The sequence below is a fragment of the Aotus nancymaae genome, unplaced genomic scaffold (genome assembly GCF_030222135.1).
Source record: "Aotus nancymaae isolate 86718 unplaced genomic scaffold, 86718_ANA_hifiasm-v0.15.2.pri h1tg000250l, whole genome shotgun sequence".
NCBI classification, from domain to species: Eukaryota; Metazoa; Chordata; class Mammalia; order Primates; family Aotidae; genus Aotus; species Aotus nancymaae.
In genome coordinates, this window is record NW_026988665.1 from 2,168,256 (window position 1) to 2,184,172 (window position 15,917).

At 59.0% G+C, this 15,917-nt stretch overlaps 1 protein-coding gene across 2 annotated transcripts in view; it reads right to left on the bottom strand.

Annotated features, from left to right (window-relative positions):
* Nucleotides 1–1,247: 1,247 nt before the first annotated feature.
* CFAP74 (cilia and flagella associated protein 74) overlaps nt 1,248–15,917 on the bottom strand; it is a 71,832-nt gene continuing 57,162 nt past the window's right edge. Inside the window, exons 25-39 of one of the 2 annotated variants that reach the window (XM_064371974.1) lie at nt 14,708–14,841; nt 8,036–8,312; nt 6,914–7,012; nt 5,960–6,099; nt 5,292–5,426; nt 5,041–5,150; nt 4,846–4,901; nt 4,617–4,736; nt 4,186–4,341; nt 3,337–3,466; nt 3,017–3,171; nt 2,622–2,754; nt 2,258–2,418; nt 1,864–1,998; nt 1,248–1,673 (exon numbers count right to left, since the gene is read on the bottom strand). In XM_064371974.1, coding sequence (XP_064228044.1) covers nt 1,578–1,673; nt 1,864–1,998; nt 2,258–2,418; nt 2,622–2,754; nt 3,017–3,171; nt 3,337–3,466; nt 4,186–4,341; nt 4,617–4,736; nt 4,846–4,901; nt 5,041–5,150; nt 5,292–5,426; nt 5,960–6,099; nt 6,914–7,012; nt 8,036–8,312; nt 14,708–14,841 — 2,037 coding nt within the window. In that variant the 3' untranslated portion in view covers nt 1,248–1,577. The remainder of the gene's footprint in view (nt 1,674–1,863; nt 1,999–2,257; nt 2,419–2,621; nt 2,755–3,016; nt 3,172–3,336; nt 3,467–4,185; nt 4,342–4,616; nt 4,737–4,845; nt 4,902–5,040; nt 5,151–5,291; nt 5,427–5,959; nt 6,100–6,913; nt 7,013–8,035; nt 8,313–14,707; nt 14,842–15,917) is intronic. The other variant, XM_064371975.1, reaches the window with a different exon arrangement.

The window sequence follows — 15,917 nt, forward strand, 5'->3', positions numbered from 1 at the left end:
CGCAGGACCCCATGCAGGACCCCCACGCAGGACCCCCACGCAGGACCCCCCACGCAGGATCCCCATGCAGGACCCCCACGCAGGACCCCACGCAGGACCCCCACGCAGGACCCCCACGCAGGACCCCACGCAGAACCCCCACGCAGGATCCCCACACAGGACCTCGTCACTCAGTACCAGGGGCCTGGTAGCAGGAGAGTCGGGTCAGGGTTTAGAAGAGAGGGTCCTGGCAGGAGGGAGCACTTCCTCCTTAGGCCTGGGCCTGGCCTGGACCTGGCGGAACCTGCCTTCTCCTCCCATCTGGTGTGGTGCAAGCTTGAGCCATGGCGGGTCAGCCCCAGGAAGGGCAGCAAAGGACCCATTGGACAGAAATCCTGCAAAATGCCACTGCAAGGTCGATGTCTCTGGCTTGAAGTGTGGGGCAGTGGTAGGTTCCTAGGCACCATGGGCCCTGGGGGGCTGGGGTGAGGGCAGGCAGCTTGAGACTGGCGTCCCCAAGGACCGTGCCCAGTAAAGCTCCCAGAAGCACCACCTTCTCCTCTGCCAGTCCAGGGAAGGCTTCATACGCTCTCCTGGTGGCTGCCAGTTGGGTGGCAAAGTGTGTGTGCTGCACTGTGACAGGAGGCCCAGGCCGGGTGGGCCCTCTGGGTCGGTATCCAACAAGCCACGCTCCAGAGGCAGGGTTGGGGTGCAGGCGCCGTTGTGAGCTGCAGGAGCATCTCCGGGGCTGGGAGGGGTCTTCTCTGTTAAGGGTGGGTCAGAGCCCAGAAAGCTGAGCCCAGATTTAGACAAGTGGGAACGTAAAGGCAGGAGCTGGGCCTCACCTGACCCCTGCTGGGCTGCGGGTGCCCTGCCCGGGTCCCCGCCGTCTGCTCACCCTTGCTTGGGGTCATCATCTGGGGTCCTGGAACTTGGGAGGAGTCTGGAGGTTCCCAGGCCTGCCCTCCCCACCACCCAGGGCCTCTTGGCTCTGGGTCAGTCTCAGCTCCGGCTGCACCCTGGTCCCCTGGGCTGCCTGCTGCTGCTCAGGGTGCCAGGCTTGGGGGCTCTCGTTGAATTTCGGCCAGGGTGGCCTCCCACAGGCGTCCCGCAGGATGGTCCTGCTCCAGGAGGCCCTAGCCAGGCAGAGCGGGTTTCATGGCTGTGAGGGGAGGGGCTGCTTCCCCAGGGCTCTGTCCCCACCTCCCATTCTGCACTCATCCCAGGGAATAACCCACCGTCACCCACACCGCAGGCTGCACGTGTTACCTACAGAAAGTTTATTGACAGGCTGTGGGGGGGGACTCTCCTTGGGGGCAGGGGACTCTGAGGGGCTCTGGCTAGGATGGCTGTGGGCTGGCCTGGCCTTATCGCTGGTTCTGAGTGTGGGGTCTCGGGAGGGGGCGCTCTTGGAGGTCCCAGGCTTGCTGGGTCCAGGGCAGCAGGAAGTGGCCACGGCGGCGCCAGGTGGAGGGCAGCCCATGGGAATGTGCCCGGCAGGGGATGTCCAGGTCCAGGCTCCAGGGTAGTATGGCCTGGCCCTTAGCCTGGGGAGGGCTTTGAGGGTGGGCGGGGGGCCCGAGGGTGCTCCGTGAGGCTTAGGTCACCACCTGGGCTACAAAGATGACCTTGTAGGTCTCCTTCACATCCCCCCTTAGCTGCAGCAGGGCTGACACCATGAGCGGGTGGTCGGGCTGGAACAGGAGGGGCGGGGAGAAGGGGCCCTTAGCCATGGGCACCCAGGGAAGATCTCCTGTCTTCCCGCTGCTGGCCCACCTCACTCCCCCGGGCCCTCCACGGCCACCTCTTCCCCTGGGAGGGTGTCAGCCCACCCAGCCTCTGGTGTTCCCAGGGCTCCCTGGCCTGCAGCCTGAAGGCACCTACGTCAAAGTCCGCAGGCGGCACCCAGGAGATGCTGATGGTCTTGGTCTGGCCACGCTCCACAGAGCCCCTGGAAGGCTCAATGGAGAAGCCCTTGCGCTGCAGGGATGCGGCGCTGTCCAGGCTGAACTCCACGGTCTGTGGGGCATGGGCTCCTGTAGGCTGCCAGCAGCAGTGGGAGGAGCAGCGAGGGTGCCCAGCTCCACGCCCCCTCCCAGCTCCCAGCAGCAGGCTGCCCACCCCACAGCTGCCACAGGAAGCCCCAGACAAGCCGGCTATGTGACAAGCCCCGTGAGCTTGTCAGCTTCCTGTGGCAGGCCCAGGAGTGTCAGGGCTGCCCAGGGCAGGGGAGGCCGAGGAGGCCGCCTGGTGTCCCCAGGGGCAGTGCTGTGGTCACCTTCTTCGGAGACAGCTGGCTGGTCCGGATACAGCCCACCCGCAGCTCTCGGGTGGCGGGAGGGGCCGGCGTGTCCGTGTCAAACTGCATGTAGTCCAGAGTCACCAGGATGGGCCTCAGCTCCTCGGCTTCTGGAGAGGGAGGGCCTGGCCGGGAGCTGGCTGGAGGGGTGTGGCCAGGGGAGCGCTTCAGGGTCAGGCTGAGGCCCCGGGGAGGCTGCAGCTGGACTCCTGAACTCTGGTTAGCAGGGGCTGTCCTGCCTGGCTCTGGGCTAGAAGGCTGGAATCCCTGCCCTGCTACCCCATCTACAGGTGAGGGGCCCTGGGAGGCCCTCTGTCTGTTCCCTCCCTGGGGAGGCACTCACCCTCTCTGTGCCTGGGGTCAAACACGGGGATCGCCGTCAGAGACTCCACAGGCACGTCCAGGGGGTCTCCGCCCTCCACGAACATCATGTGCTCACGGGCAGCACCCTTCAGCAGGATCTGGTGGGAGATTTTCTGGGGACAAGAAGTGCGGTGGCCTTGTCCCCGAAGGTCCGAGGCAGGGGCCCTGCTGGTAAGAGCTGGGCTGGCTCAGGGGAAGGAGGCGGGGATGGGCTGGGGACCCAGTGGGCCCCTGGACTCTGGTGTCTCCACCGACGACCTTCAACGTGGCGCTGGGTCCCCCAGGCATGGTGCCCTCAGGCCCCCACAGTGGGCAGTGCAGGGAAAGGTCAGGCCCTGGGTGGGGCAGGGGACGGGCTCGCAGCCAGAGCCGCACCTTTTCAAAGAGCACCACCAGGAGCCGGTCGGAGAAGTAGAGGCTCTCGTGGTCTGGGCTGAAGGTGACAGTGAAGTCCTGCGTCTTCCCGGGGCCCATGACGCCCTTGACTGGGGCCACACTGAACACGCTCTGGCCACTGAGGTTCTGCGTCCCTGTGGGTGGGGGGTGCAGTTTGGCCTTTCCCACCTGCAGTCGCCGTCTGTCCCCAAGCCCTGCTCCACAGAGCTCTGTACCCTGCCCGTCCCCCGCAGTGCCCCATCCCGCCCGGTGCCCCCGACAGCCCTGCGCCCCCTCCTCCTCCCCGCCCCCCAGCTCACCGACCACTTCCGTCCTCTGGGAGGAAGAGCTGAGGAAGTGTGGCAGCTGCTGCTGGTCCTCGGCCCGGGTCCTGGAGAGGCTGTCCAGGTGCATGGAGAAGGCGACGGGGAGCACGGAGCTGTTCTGTAGCTGCAGAGAGCAGGCCGTGGTCACCGCCCGCCAGTCTGGCCCAGCAGCAGGGCCGCTTCCCCTTCCTGTGCCCAGTGCCCAGGACTTGGCTGCTGCCCACCCATGTGGGGACCCAGGCCGTCGACGATGCCAGCACACACGGCGGTTACTGAGCTGTGTGCCAGTGGCTGGTCATCCAGCCTCTCATCAGCCTTCACCAGGCCAGGACTCGGCTTCCGTGCCCGGGGTGCAAGCATGGCTCTGCGGTGCCCGGGGCACACGGGCGGCTCTGCAGTGCCACTTGTCCTCCAGTGCACCCGAATGTCGCTTAGGCGAGATTCTGGCTTAACTGAACCTGAGTCCCCGCCGCTGTCCCTGCCCTCACCCCCTCTCCTGAGAGCACCCTTCCTCCATGCAACCCCCGTGTCGGGCTGTGTGGCTTGCCGCGGAGGTTGGCTGACCCTCGCCCCCGGGTGGCCGAGTTGATCTCCAAAGGAGTGAGAGTTCAAGCAGCAGGGCAGGGGGCGGCGGGAGGCTCTGTGCAGGGGCCGAGGAGGAGGGACAGGGAGGTGGGGGCGGCGAGGGACATCTGCGGCCTTCCCAGAAACAGGCCCGTGTTCCCTGCATGAGAGGGCGGCAGAGGGGGCAACCAGTGTCCCTACGGGCTCCTCGACCCGCTGGCCACTCTGACAGGCGGCCTGAGTCCTGCCTGGTGGAAGTGGGGCCCTCATGCGCCTCACCTTGAAGCTGGAGGACACGGACTCTCTGGCAATCACATAGCCCATGTCGAGGACGTCGCCTTCGATGGAGCACGTGACCGTGGACGCCACCCCAGTGCCCAGGAGGGTGAGGGTGAGCGTGCCTCTCACGGTGATGATGTCCAGCGTCTCTTGAGCCTAAAGAGACCACCTCCCTCAGCCAGGAGCAGATGTCTGCTGGAGGCACGAGGGGCGCTCTGCCTCAGGGGCAGCGGGTTCTCGGTGCTGGGGCTGAGACGGCGTGGGGCGGGGGCGGAGGCTCTCGCCGGGGCCCGGGGGCCAGGCTGCTTGCAGACCCGGGCTCGGTCAGTTTCCGGCCTGAGCACAGGCAGCGCCCACCCCGGCCAGTGCCTTTGTCCTGCAGCGTGGGGAGCCGTGGGCCGCAGTGTGGCCGGGGTGAGCCTGGGACTCACCAGGATGCTCTCGTGGGGAGAGAAGGACAGCACCAGGACTCGGGTCTCGCCTGCACGCAGCCGGCTGGAGGGGTTCAGCAGGACGAAGGGGCCGTTGGGGTTCAGCAGTGAGAAGTCCAGCTGAGGGTCCGCGTCAAGGAAGGGACACAGGTGTCTGTGGGCTCCGCCACGCCCTCCCCAGCCCCCACTTCCACCCCGCAGGCCGCCTGGGCCACAGGGACAAGGACACAGCCAGATCCTCGGGACAGACGTTCTGGATGGAGACCTTCTGGATGCTGCGGTGCCCTGAAACGGGGCAGGGAGCATCACGCCGCAGCCCCAGGCCCCCGGGAGCACCCCTGTCCAGGGGCAGGGCGGGGGGCCGGGGAAGGCGTGGGCGTGTCTGGCCCCGGGGTGGAGGTGTGCGTGGGGCTGAGCATCTCACCCACGGCGACGTCGCCGAAGTTAAAGATGGTTTTGCCTTTATGGGATGTCACCACGACAGACGGCGCCACGCTTGGGCACCACAGCTCCAGGTAGAGGGTGTTGTGGGGGCTGGGGGCGGGAAGGGCATGCTGAGGGCAGGGTGGTCGGCCCACTGCCTGCCCAGGCCCCAGAGTTGGGCAGCAGCAGAGAGCGGCTGCAGTCGCGTGTTTGTGGCCAACCGCACCCCGTTCCCGGCAGAGCACCCCGCACCTGAAGCTCAGGGGCTCCGATCCCTTCCTGACGCTGATGTCGCCACTGGCAACAACACAGGGAACCACAAATGTGTCGAACTTCGCCTGGAATGCTCTGGCCAGGGTGGCTCGGGCGGCCTGGTACTCGTCGGAACTGGAAGGAAGCCAGCGGTGTGCACCCCGCCCTGCCCCCACGCGGCCTCCGCTGACCCCTGAGGCTCTGCCTCAGCCTCCCAGGCTGTGGCTGTCCCAGCTGTGTCTGACAATCTGGCTTTTCTACCCTTCTCTGGCTCCTGTGGGGGACTTGTCACCCACTCCAGGTCCTTGTCAGCTGGGTGCTTAGGGACTGGGATTTGGGGTAGGTCCTTTGGCCTGTGGCTAGAGAGCCATGTTCCCTCCTGGGGCCACAGGCACCCATCAGAGCTTTCCCAGGGCTCATTCTGCACCCAGGGAGGCTGAGTGGGGGGCGCTGGCTTTGCTCCCCACCCGTGGAGTGAGGCAGGGGGGAATGGGGTGGGCAGATCCCAGGAGCGCAGCGCCTGGAACCAGCTGTGTCTGAAGCCATCAGTCCTTCCAGCCACGTGGGTCATTCCGGGCAGTCTGGGGGGGGACTGTCGACAGGGGCCGCAGTGGGTCCCAGCACAGGGGCCTGGAGGGAAGGAGTGGGGCAGCCCCTCCTGGACACACCTGGGCTTCAGTTCCCGCTTCTGCAGCTCCAGGACGTGGGGGACAGAGACTCTGAACAGCTTGTCGCGATTCTGCACTCGCAGAAGGGAGAGTGACCGTCTCTGCAGGCCCTTCCTCTGGGCAGCCAGGTCCTTTCGGAACTGTGGGGGAGCGGCTGGCTGTGGGGCTGTGCAGGGCCCCGAAGGCACCCCAGCTGTGCCCTGTGGCTCCTCCACGGTCTGTGCAGGAACCGTGGGAGCCCCAGTTTGGATTGAATGGGGACCCAAAAACCGACCGGGTGCCCAGGAAGACAGTAGCCAGTGCGGAGGGGCGCATGGGGGGCGGCACACAGACCCCCACAGACGGGCTCACAGACTGCAGCGCCCGCCTTCACCAGAGGGTAAACCGAGGCACAAAGGAGTGAAGAGGCGGCCAGAGCCGGGGTCCCTGCCCGTCTTCACCGCAGAAGGCCAAAGGGAGCGCTGCCCCTCACGTGACGCTGGGAGGAACCTGGGGCGGGAGGGGCCTCTGGCGGGAGCCCTCTCCGCACCTCTGGGGCTGGGGCTGGCGGTGCTGTGGGGCGGACCCTGCAGAACACTGCGCTGCAGCGGCATTTCGGGTGCGCCTCCCGGGGCTCCAGGTGGGGGTAGGGGCCTGCATTGCATCCGCCGCACCCCTGGGTCGAAGCCCCTGCTGACCCCACCTCCTGAGCCCACCCTTTCCTGCTCCCGCCTGGCGGTGACTTCCAGAAAGGAGAAAAGGTCTTGGTGAACAAGCTTTTTAACCTCTCGGATACAGCCTGACACACGCAGCGCTTGGAAAAAGTCTCCTCTGCACGCCTGGCACGCAGCCTGGGCCCCCAGGGACTCGGGGACAGTGGCGTTCGCTCCTGCAACAGGCGGCAAAGTCCCCCGCATGCCGCCCACAAGGCCTTCCCTTCCCCAACCCACACACCCCCCCCCAGGCCCCACGCACGAATCTGGGCTCCATTTCTTTGTTCAGGAGCGGGAGAGCTTCCTGGCGGATCAGCTCGTCGGGCAGCACCGGCCGGAAGGCCACCTGGACCAGACACCTCTGAGGAGAGACGAGCGTGGGCACAGGGCTGCCACCTCCCTCCGCCGCCCCTGGGAGCCCCTGCTGGCACTCTGCCTTCCTCAGCCCCGGGGATCCCCGCAAGGTCACCGCCTCCCTGAGATTTCAGGCTGCATGCCTTTGGGAAGGCCTTCCCTGACCTCTGTCCCCCAGGAAGGTGGGCGGGCTGCAGGCCTGAGCACCAAGCCTTCTGGCCATGCAGGGCGGGGGTCCCATGGGGCGGCAGTGACAGCCGAGCCTGCCTTTTCCTCACTGAGTTTCAGGTGCGAGCCCCGCACTCTAACTTGGCCCCTGCGCACACCAGCCTTTCCAGCACGCCTCCGTTTTGGAAATGGCTCCCCACGGAAGGGTCCCACGTGACAGAACCCACAGACGGTGTGCAGTGGGGGGTGGGGGGTGACACGGTATGGGGGGGAGAGGAAGGGAGGGAGGGAAGAGGATGGGGGAGGGGGAGAGTGGGGAAGAACAGCGGGGAGGGGAAGGGGTTGTGGGGAGGGGAGAGCTGCGTGTGGGGGTGAGAGCCACGTGCCCGTCCTCACTTAGGCCTCTGGCAGCCCTCAGGGTCACCCAAAGGCCCTGCCAGGCCCAGGGCTTTGTTCTCTGCAGGAAGGTGGAGTGCTGGCTGGGAGTGGCTGACCCCTCTGCTCCTCGTCTGCCTGCGAGGTCCCCTGGTCCAAGGGGCCACACAGCCTTCCCCAGTCTCAACCTGAGAGCCCTGGATGGGTGCCGGCCAGGCCAGCAGCCTGGGGAGCTCCTGCCTCTTGCGGTCAGGCTGGCCAAGGGCACTGTGGCCTCCTCCTCCCAAGTGGGCGGCCCGGACCCCATCCACGGAGGCCATGGAGGCTCCCTGGGCCCTGCTTGGGTCTGATGAGGGTCAGAACTCCCACCCCTGCTCGCCGGGTTGAAACCCTGTGGTTAAGGGTGGGCAGAGCCAGACACCCTGGGGGCAGACGCAGGTGTCGTGAAGCCCCCGGCTCCCAGCCTGCGTGTGGGGCCCACACCCACCTTTCCTGGCCACACGGTCCCCACCGAGGGTGAGATGGTGATAGGTGAGTCTGGGGGCAGCAGGAACTCGAAAGACGTGGGCCCCACGGGAGAGGCGTCCTCTGAGCCGATGCGGGGCTTGGAGTGGGTCAGCGAGCTCATGCTCAGGCGGGAGTTGACGACGTACAGCTTGGCTACCGAGGCGTCATACAGGGCTGTGGCCGCAAACTTGATCTGGTAGTGGGACAGCTCCAGGGGCGGGTGGACGCCCACAGCCCGGCAAGGCAGCTTGAAGCACCTGCAAACACCAGTGAGGGAGGCCCTCAGCCTCGTGGCGGGGGAGCGGGGCGGGTCCCTCCGCAGCAGGAGTGGGAGCTGCTGGGTGGAGGACGGGCCCTGAGTGAGGCTCACAGGGACAGGCACGTTCCCACTGCCCGTGGGGTCACTGCCCAGTTAACACATTTCGAAAATACAGCACGTCCCTGTGCACATTTTAGGTGGGTAGCTAAAAATTTTTAAATGTATTTATTCGTTTATAAAGAGAGATGGGGTCTCGCTCTGTTGCCCAGGCTGGAGTGCAGTGGTGCCATCACGGTTCACTGCAGCCTCCAACTCCTGGGCTCAAGGGGTCCTGCCTCAGCCTCCCGAGTAGCTGGGACTACAGATGCATGCCACTGTGTCCTGGGTAGCTAAAAATTTAATCACAAGTTTAGATAGTTGCAAAGGAAGTTGAAAAAGAAATTTCTAGCTTTTTTTTTTTTTTTTTTTTTGGGACGAAGTCTCACTCTGTCCCCAAGGCTGGAGTGCACTGGCACGATCTTGGCTCACTGCAACCTCCGCCTCCCGGGTTCAGGCAATTCTCCTGCCTCAGCCTCCTGAGTGGCTGGGATTACAGGCATGTGCCATCACGCCCAGCTAATTTTTGTATTTTTAGTGGAGATGAAGTTTTACCATGTTGGTCAGGCTGGTCTCAAACTCCTGACCTTGTGATCCATCCGCCTCGGCCTCCCACAGTGCTGGGATTACAGGCCTGAGTCAATTTTGTTAAATATTTATTGACATTTTAAAAACGGATATCTCTAAATGTGAGCACAGGTGTCTCTGATGCCTCTTACGAGCAAGTTGATCCCTGCCACCATCCATTAAAAAAAGACCAGGTACCTGGCTGGGTATTTTAACCACTGGAAATTTCACATTTTCCTTCAATGCCTATTTTCTATTTTATGCGGAAAAGGATAATACTGTCACATTTGTCTGTAACATTCATTTGTTGTAATATTCAAATGCATATTTTTATGTCCTGTGACCACAGGCTCTAAATGCTTAAAAAAATTCTTAAAAAATTTAAGAAAAATGGGCCGGGCGTGGTGGCTCACGCCTGTAATCCAAGCACTTTGGAGGCCAAGGAGGGCGGATCACCTGAGGTCGGGAGCTCAAGGCCAGCCTGACCAACATGGTGAAACCCCATCTTAAAAATAAATAAATAAATAAATAAATATATATATATATATTTTTTGAGATGGAGTTTCGCTCGTTACCCAGACTGGAGTGCAATGGTGTGATCTCGGCTCACCGCAACCTCTGCCTCCTGGGTTCAAGCAATTCTCCTGCCCCAGCCTCCTGAGTAGCTGGGACTACAGGCATGCGCCACCATGCCCAGCTAATTTTTGTATTTTTAGTAGAGACGGGGTTTCACCTTGTTGACCAGGATGGTCTCGATCTCTTGACCTCGTGATCCACCTGCCTCGGCCTCCCAAAGTGCTGGGATTATAGGCGTGAGCCATCACGCCCGGCCAAAATTTTTTTTTTAAAAAGAGAAAACCAAGGGAAGATAAAACCCCAAACAGGGAATTATCATAATTTTTGGCCGGGCGTGATGGCTCACGCCTGTAATCCAAGCACTTTGGAGGCCAAGGTGGGCGGATCACCTGAGGTCGGGAGTTCAAGGCCAGCCTGACCAATATGGTGAAACTCCATCTTCATTTAAAAAAAAAAGAAAATTTAAGAAAAATGTAGTTGGTGGGGTGTTGCCCAGGTGGGTCTCAAATTCCTGGATTCGAGTGGTCCTCCCGCTTCGGCCTCTCAAAGTGCCGGGGTTATGGGTGTGAGCTATGGCGCCCATTGCTCACTAAAATTATTTTTGAGTGGAGTTACCATTGGTTATTATTAGTACTCATTTTTTTTTTTTTTTTGAGACAGAATCTCGCTCTGTTGCCTGGCCTGGAGTACAGTGGCTTGATCTCGGCTCACTGCAACCTCCGCCTCCAGGTTCAAGCAATTCTCCTGCCTCAGCCTCCCGAGTAGCTGGGACTACAGGTGCCCTCCACCATGTCTGGCTAATTTTTTGTATTTTTAGTAGAGATGGGTTTTTGCCACGTTGGCCAGGATGGTCTTGACCTCAGGCGACCCACCCGCCTTGGCCTCCCAAAGTGCTGGGATGACAGGCGTGAGCCACTGTGCCAGGACCCTGTGGAAGATCTGTGTAAGAGCACCATTATTTTTTTCTTTAAATGTTTGGAAAAACTCATTGGTGAAACCAGCTGTTTTCTTTGTGGGAAGGTTTTAGATTTTAGATTCTATTTCCTGAATAGTTTGAATATTCAGATTTCTCTCTCTCTCTTTTTTTTTTTTTGAGATGGTGTCTTGCTCTGGTGCCCAGGCTGGAGTGCACTGGCGCAATCTTGGCTCGCTGCAAACTTTGCCTCCTGGATTCAAGCAGTGCTCCTGCCTCAGCCTCCCGAGTAGCTGGGATTACAGGTGTGTGCCACCACGCCCAGCTAATTTTTGTATTTTCAGTAGAGACGGGGTTTCAACATGTTGGCCAGGCTGGTCTCAAACTCCTGACCTCAGGTGACCCACCCGCCTTGGCCTCCCAAAGTGCTGGGATGACAAGCGTGAGCCACCGCGCCCGGCCTGACTACTCAGATTTTTCTATATTCCTCTTGTGTCATTATGTATTTTGAGGAATTTGTCCATTTCCTGGAATTGTCAGGTCCCCTGGTGTGAAGCTGCTCGCCATGTCCTCTTCTTACCGTTTTGATATTTCTAGGACCTGCAGTGATGTTCCCGTTCGCTGCTGACATCGATGGTTTCTGGTTTCTCTCTTTTTACCCCGATTGGTCTTGCTGGGGTAACGGATTGCATACATTGTACAAGGGAGACTTCTGGTTTGCTGTTTTTCTCTGTTACCTCCATTTCACTGGCTTCTTACCTTTATTATGTCTTCCCTTCTACTTTCTTTGGGTTCAATTTCCTGTGTTCTTTTCCTAATTCTTGAAAAGGAGGCTCAGCTGGTTGATTTTCCAACCCTCTTTTCTAATATCTGCATTAATGAGGTGCTGCTCTGACGGCCACAAGCCTCAAACCTGATGGGTCCTACATGGAGCCCACGGTGGTGGCCACAACGATCAGTCACAGAAGCACCCAGGCTGAGGGGAAACAAGCAAAACCCAGACCAGCAGCTGGGGTCTGACGCCACCTACGTGGGTCTGATGCCACTGACGTGGGGTCCCCGTCTGCGTGGGGCTCTCCTGTCTCGGCACTCAAAGTCCTCCGGCCTGGGAAACCCCTCGGTGCTAGGCACACCGCATGGTGGTCACCCTACATCTGTGCAAGTGCAGAAGCGTGTACACTGGCACACGTGTGTGCGTGCTAGGTTACAGGTACACAGATACGTGCTGCCACCCCTGGCATTCCTGATGGTGATGGACTCTGGGGAGGGAGGGAGAAGAAACCCAGCTCCGACCTGAGGGAGAAGGTTCTGTAACAAAGACATCGCAGGCAAGTGTGAGAGAAGTGGAAGGTCTGTGTTTTGGGTGGAGGGCACACGATGTTGGCTTTCTGAGTTTGTGGATTTTTTTTTATTGGCACTACACGCACACACTGGAAATGCAGAGGGGGCTCTGGAGCCAACGAGCTAGAAAAACTCTAAACTGGGCTCCTTTCTGAGTGTGCAGAGGAGAGCTGAGCGCTGTGGTTCATGCCTGTCATCCCAGCACGATGGGAGGCTGAAGCGGGAGGATTGCTTGAGGCTGTGAGTTCAAGACCAGCTTGGGCAACATAGTGAGACCCCCGTCTCTATCAAAAACATAAGAATCAGCCAGGCGGGGAGGCGCGTTCCTGTGGCCCAGCAATACTCGAGGCTACAGTGGGAGGATCACTTGAACCCAGGAGACCGAGGCTGCAGTGAGCCACGACTGCACCACTGCACTCCAGTCTGGCGACAGAGCAAGACCGTGTCTCAAAAAAATTCCATTAAGTTGTAAAAGTTCAGAAAAAGTAATTGCGTGTGAAGATGAGCAGTAGAAAAAGGTCCAATCACAGGTGACACCGTTATGGGACGAGAGAGAATAAGGAATTTGTGCAAACAGTGAAGCAAACCGGAAGCCGCGCGGTGAGGGAATGAACCGTGCTGCGCGGAGTTCAGAGGGTGGCACGGGCCTGGACACTGCAACAGATGCAGGCGGAGTCACAGGGCTGTGACCGCAGATGGAAGGTACGGACCGCCGAGAGCCGAAGGTGGCTGAGGGAGAGATGCTGGGCATGAAAGCGCCCGGGAAGGAGCCAGTGTGGCTTCTGAAGTCGTCTCGCTGCCAATGGATGCGTGGCACGGAACAGAGGAACATGCTAACTGACGCCACGGGGCAAGATCTGGCCTGTGGGTAACTCCACAGAGCAAATCCACCTGGTTTCTGCAATAAATACATTTCCAGGACCCACAGAGATGGAGGGAGGCCCAAATGGCCCAGGCCAGGGGGACCCAACGGTGGGTGATTGTTTGACAAAGGGACAAAGGGATTCAGGGGAGGATGGAATCTTCCCAACAATGAGGCTGGAGTGATTGGAAACCTCTGTGCAAAGAAACGAACTTCAGCTTGGCTCACATCTTAAAAGCGATCCAAACGGACCACAGACCCAGCTGTGACTGCCCCCAAGGGTCTTGGCCTTGGGCCCAGAACACGTCCCTGGAGGCTGATGGTCCCAGCAGCAAGAACCCACCCAGGACCACCAGCCACCGGCCACCACTTCGGGTCCAGCTTCACCTCTTCCTCTCCAGCTCCTCCTTATCCCACTCGCAGGCTCAGGGAGGGGCAGAGACTGGCTGGTCACACAGCACCTCAGAGCATGCAGGGCTCACACCAGGCCCACCTGTGTCCAGACAGGTGCCCTGCACAGCACACATGTACACACACACAGTCTCACGTAAAAGCACTCACATGCATGCACACTCACATGCACTCAGTCTCACGTAAAAGCATGCACACATGCTCACGTGCACTCACACACAGGCACACAGTCACATAAAAGCATGCACGCTCACACGCACTCACACACTCACACACGGGCACAGTCATGTAAAAGCATGCACGCATGCACGCTCACATGCACTCAGGCAGGCACAGTCATGTAAAAGCACTCACACATGCACACGCGCTCACACACACACACAGGCACACAGTCTCACGTAAAAGCACGCACGCACACACGGGCACACACAGTCTCACGTAAAAGCACTCACGTACACACGCACACTCACACGCACTCACACTCACACGCACTCACACACGGGCACACAGTCTCACATAAAAGCACTCACACATGCACGTACGCTAACATGCACTCACACAGGCATACAGTCACATAAAAGCACTCATGCATGCTCACACGCACTCACACGCTAACACACGGGCACAGTCTCACGTAAAAGCACACATGCACACAGGCTCACATGCACTCAGTCTCACGTAAAAGCATGCACACACGCTCACATGTACTCACGCTCACACACAGGCACTCAGTCTCACGTAAAAGCACATATGCACACATGCTCACATGGGCGCTCAGTCTCATGTAAAGCACACACACACACGCTCACATGCACTCACACACACACACAGGCATTCACTCCCCATACACTCACATGCCTGTGTGTGTGTGAGCTCACATGCATGCCCACAGTCACATGCACTCATTCACACAATCACATATGCCCACACACATGCACACTCCCACAGGCTCACACACACATGCACTCACGCTCACACACAGGCACTCACACAGTCTCACGTAAAAGCAGTCATGCACATTCATATACACATACATGCTTACAGGCACACAGTCTCATGTGAAAGCACACACACACGCTCACATGCACTCACACGCTCACACACAGGCACTCACCCCCATACACTCACATCCCTGTGTGTGTGTGAGCTCACATGCATGCCCACACTCAGATACATGCACTCATTCACACAATCACACATGCCCACACACATGCACACTCCCACAGGCTCACACACATGTACTCACACTGACCCACCCATATGCACTCACACCTGCTCTCACAGTGATACACCTGTATGCACATACACATGTTCATATGCTCACACACACAGGCACACTCACCTGTTCTCACATACATGTTCATATAGATGCATACTCATGACACATACATGCATGCTATCACACTCATATAAACACACACACACAAGGCTGAGCTGGCCCAGAATGCAAGCTACCTGTCTGCACCCGGGTTTGAGCTTCCTGCAGGCCAGCAGTGCTGTCCAGCCCAGCCCTGTGGTCAGCCAGACAGGTGGGGTACAGAGGCTGGGATGCGGTGGTGTTGGGAAATGTGGTCCCTCCTGAGCGGGCACTCCTGGCCCACTGCACCCTGCTCCCTGGCAGGCTCACCGGTTGATCTCAGACTTGCAGATGAGCTCGAAGCTGTATTCCTTGGCCTTGGTGGGCTGGAAGATCACATCGAACTGCAGCGTTTCCAGGGGCAGGATCACCCCAAACCCGTCGTTGGGCTGGATGTCCACAAACTGGAAAGGGAAGAGTGGTCTCAGGGGAGTGTCATGGGGAGATCACGTGGACACACGTGTGGCAGGGCTGTGAGATTAGTGTGATCATGTGTGGGTGAATGTGAGGAGTGTGTGAGGTTGTGCAAACGAGTGTGTGTGAATGTGAGCGCATGTGTGTGAATGCGTGATTGTGAGCATATGCACATGTGTGAGCATGTGAGTACGTGAGTGTGAGTGCATCTGTATGTGCGTGAGCGATTGTGAGCATGTGCAAATGTGTGAATGTGAGCGTGTGTGATTGCATGTGTGTATGAATGTGAATGTGTGAGCAATTGTGAGCATGCACACGTGTGAGAATGTGAGTGAATGTGTGCACACATGTGTGAGCACATGTGAGTGCATGAGCAGTTATGAGCATGTGCACGGGTGTGAATGTGTAAGAGCATGTGTATGTTGTGTGTGATTGTGAGCATGTGCATGTATGTGTGTGAATGTGTGGGTGCGTGAGTGCGAGTATGTGCACATGTGAGCGTGTGTGAATGTGTGAGCGCGTGTATGAATGCGTGATTGTGAGCATGTTCACGTGTGTGACTGTGTGAACGCATGTATGAATGCATGAGCAATTGTCAGCATGTGCACGTGTGAATGTGTGAGTGCATGTGTATCAGTGTGTGTGATTGTGAGCATGTGCATGTGTTTTAGTGTGAATGTGAATGCATGTGAGATTGTTAGCATGTGCATGTGTGTAAGCATGTGTGTGAATGTGAGCACAAGTGCGTGATTGTCAGCATGTGCATTTGTATGTGTGAGCATGTGTGTGGGAGCAATTGTGAGCATGTGCACGTGTGAATGTGTGAGCGCACATGTATGAATGCGTGAGTCAGCATGTGCACTTTGTGTGAGCATGTTTGTGAGCAATTGTGAGCGTGTGAGCATGTGCACATGTGAATGTGTGAGCACATATATGTGTGACTGTCAGAATGTGCACGTGTGTGAATGTGTGAGCACGTGTGAGTGCATGATTGTGAGCATGTTCACGTGTGTGAATGTGTGAGCACGTGTGAGTGCGTGATTGTCAGCACTGCACGTATGAGCGT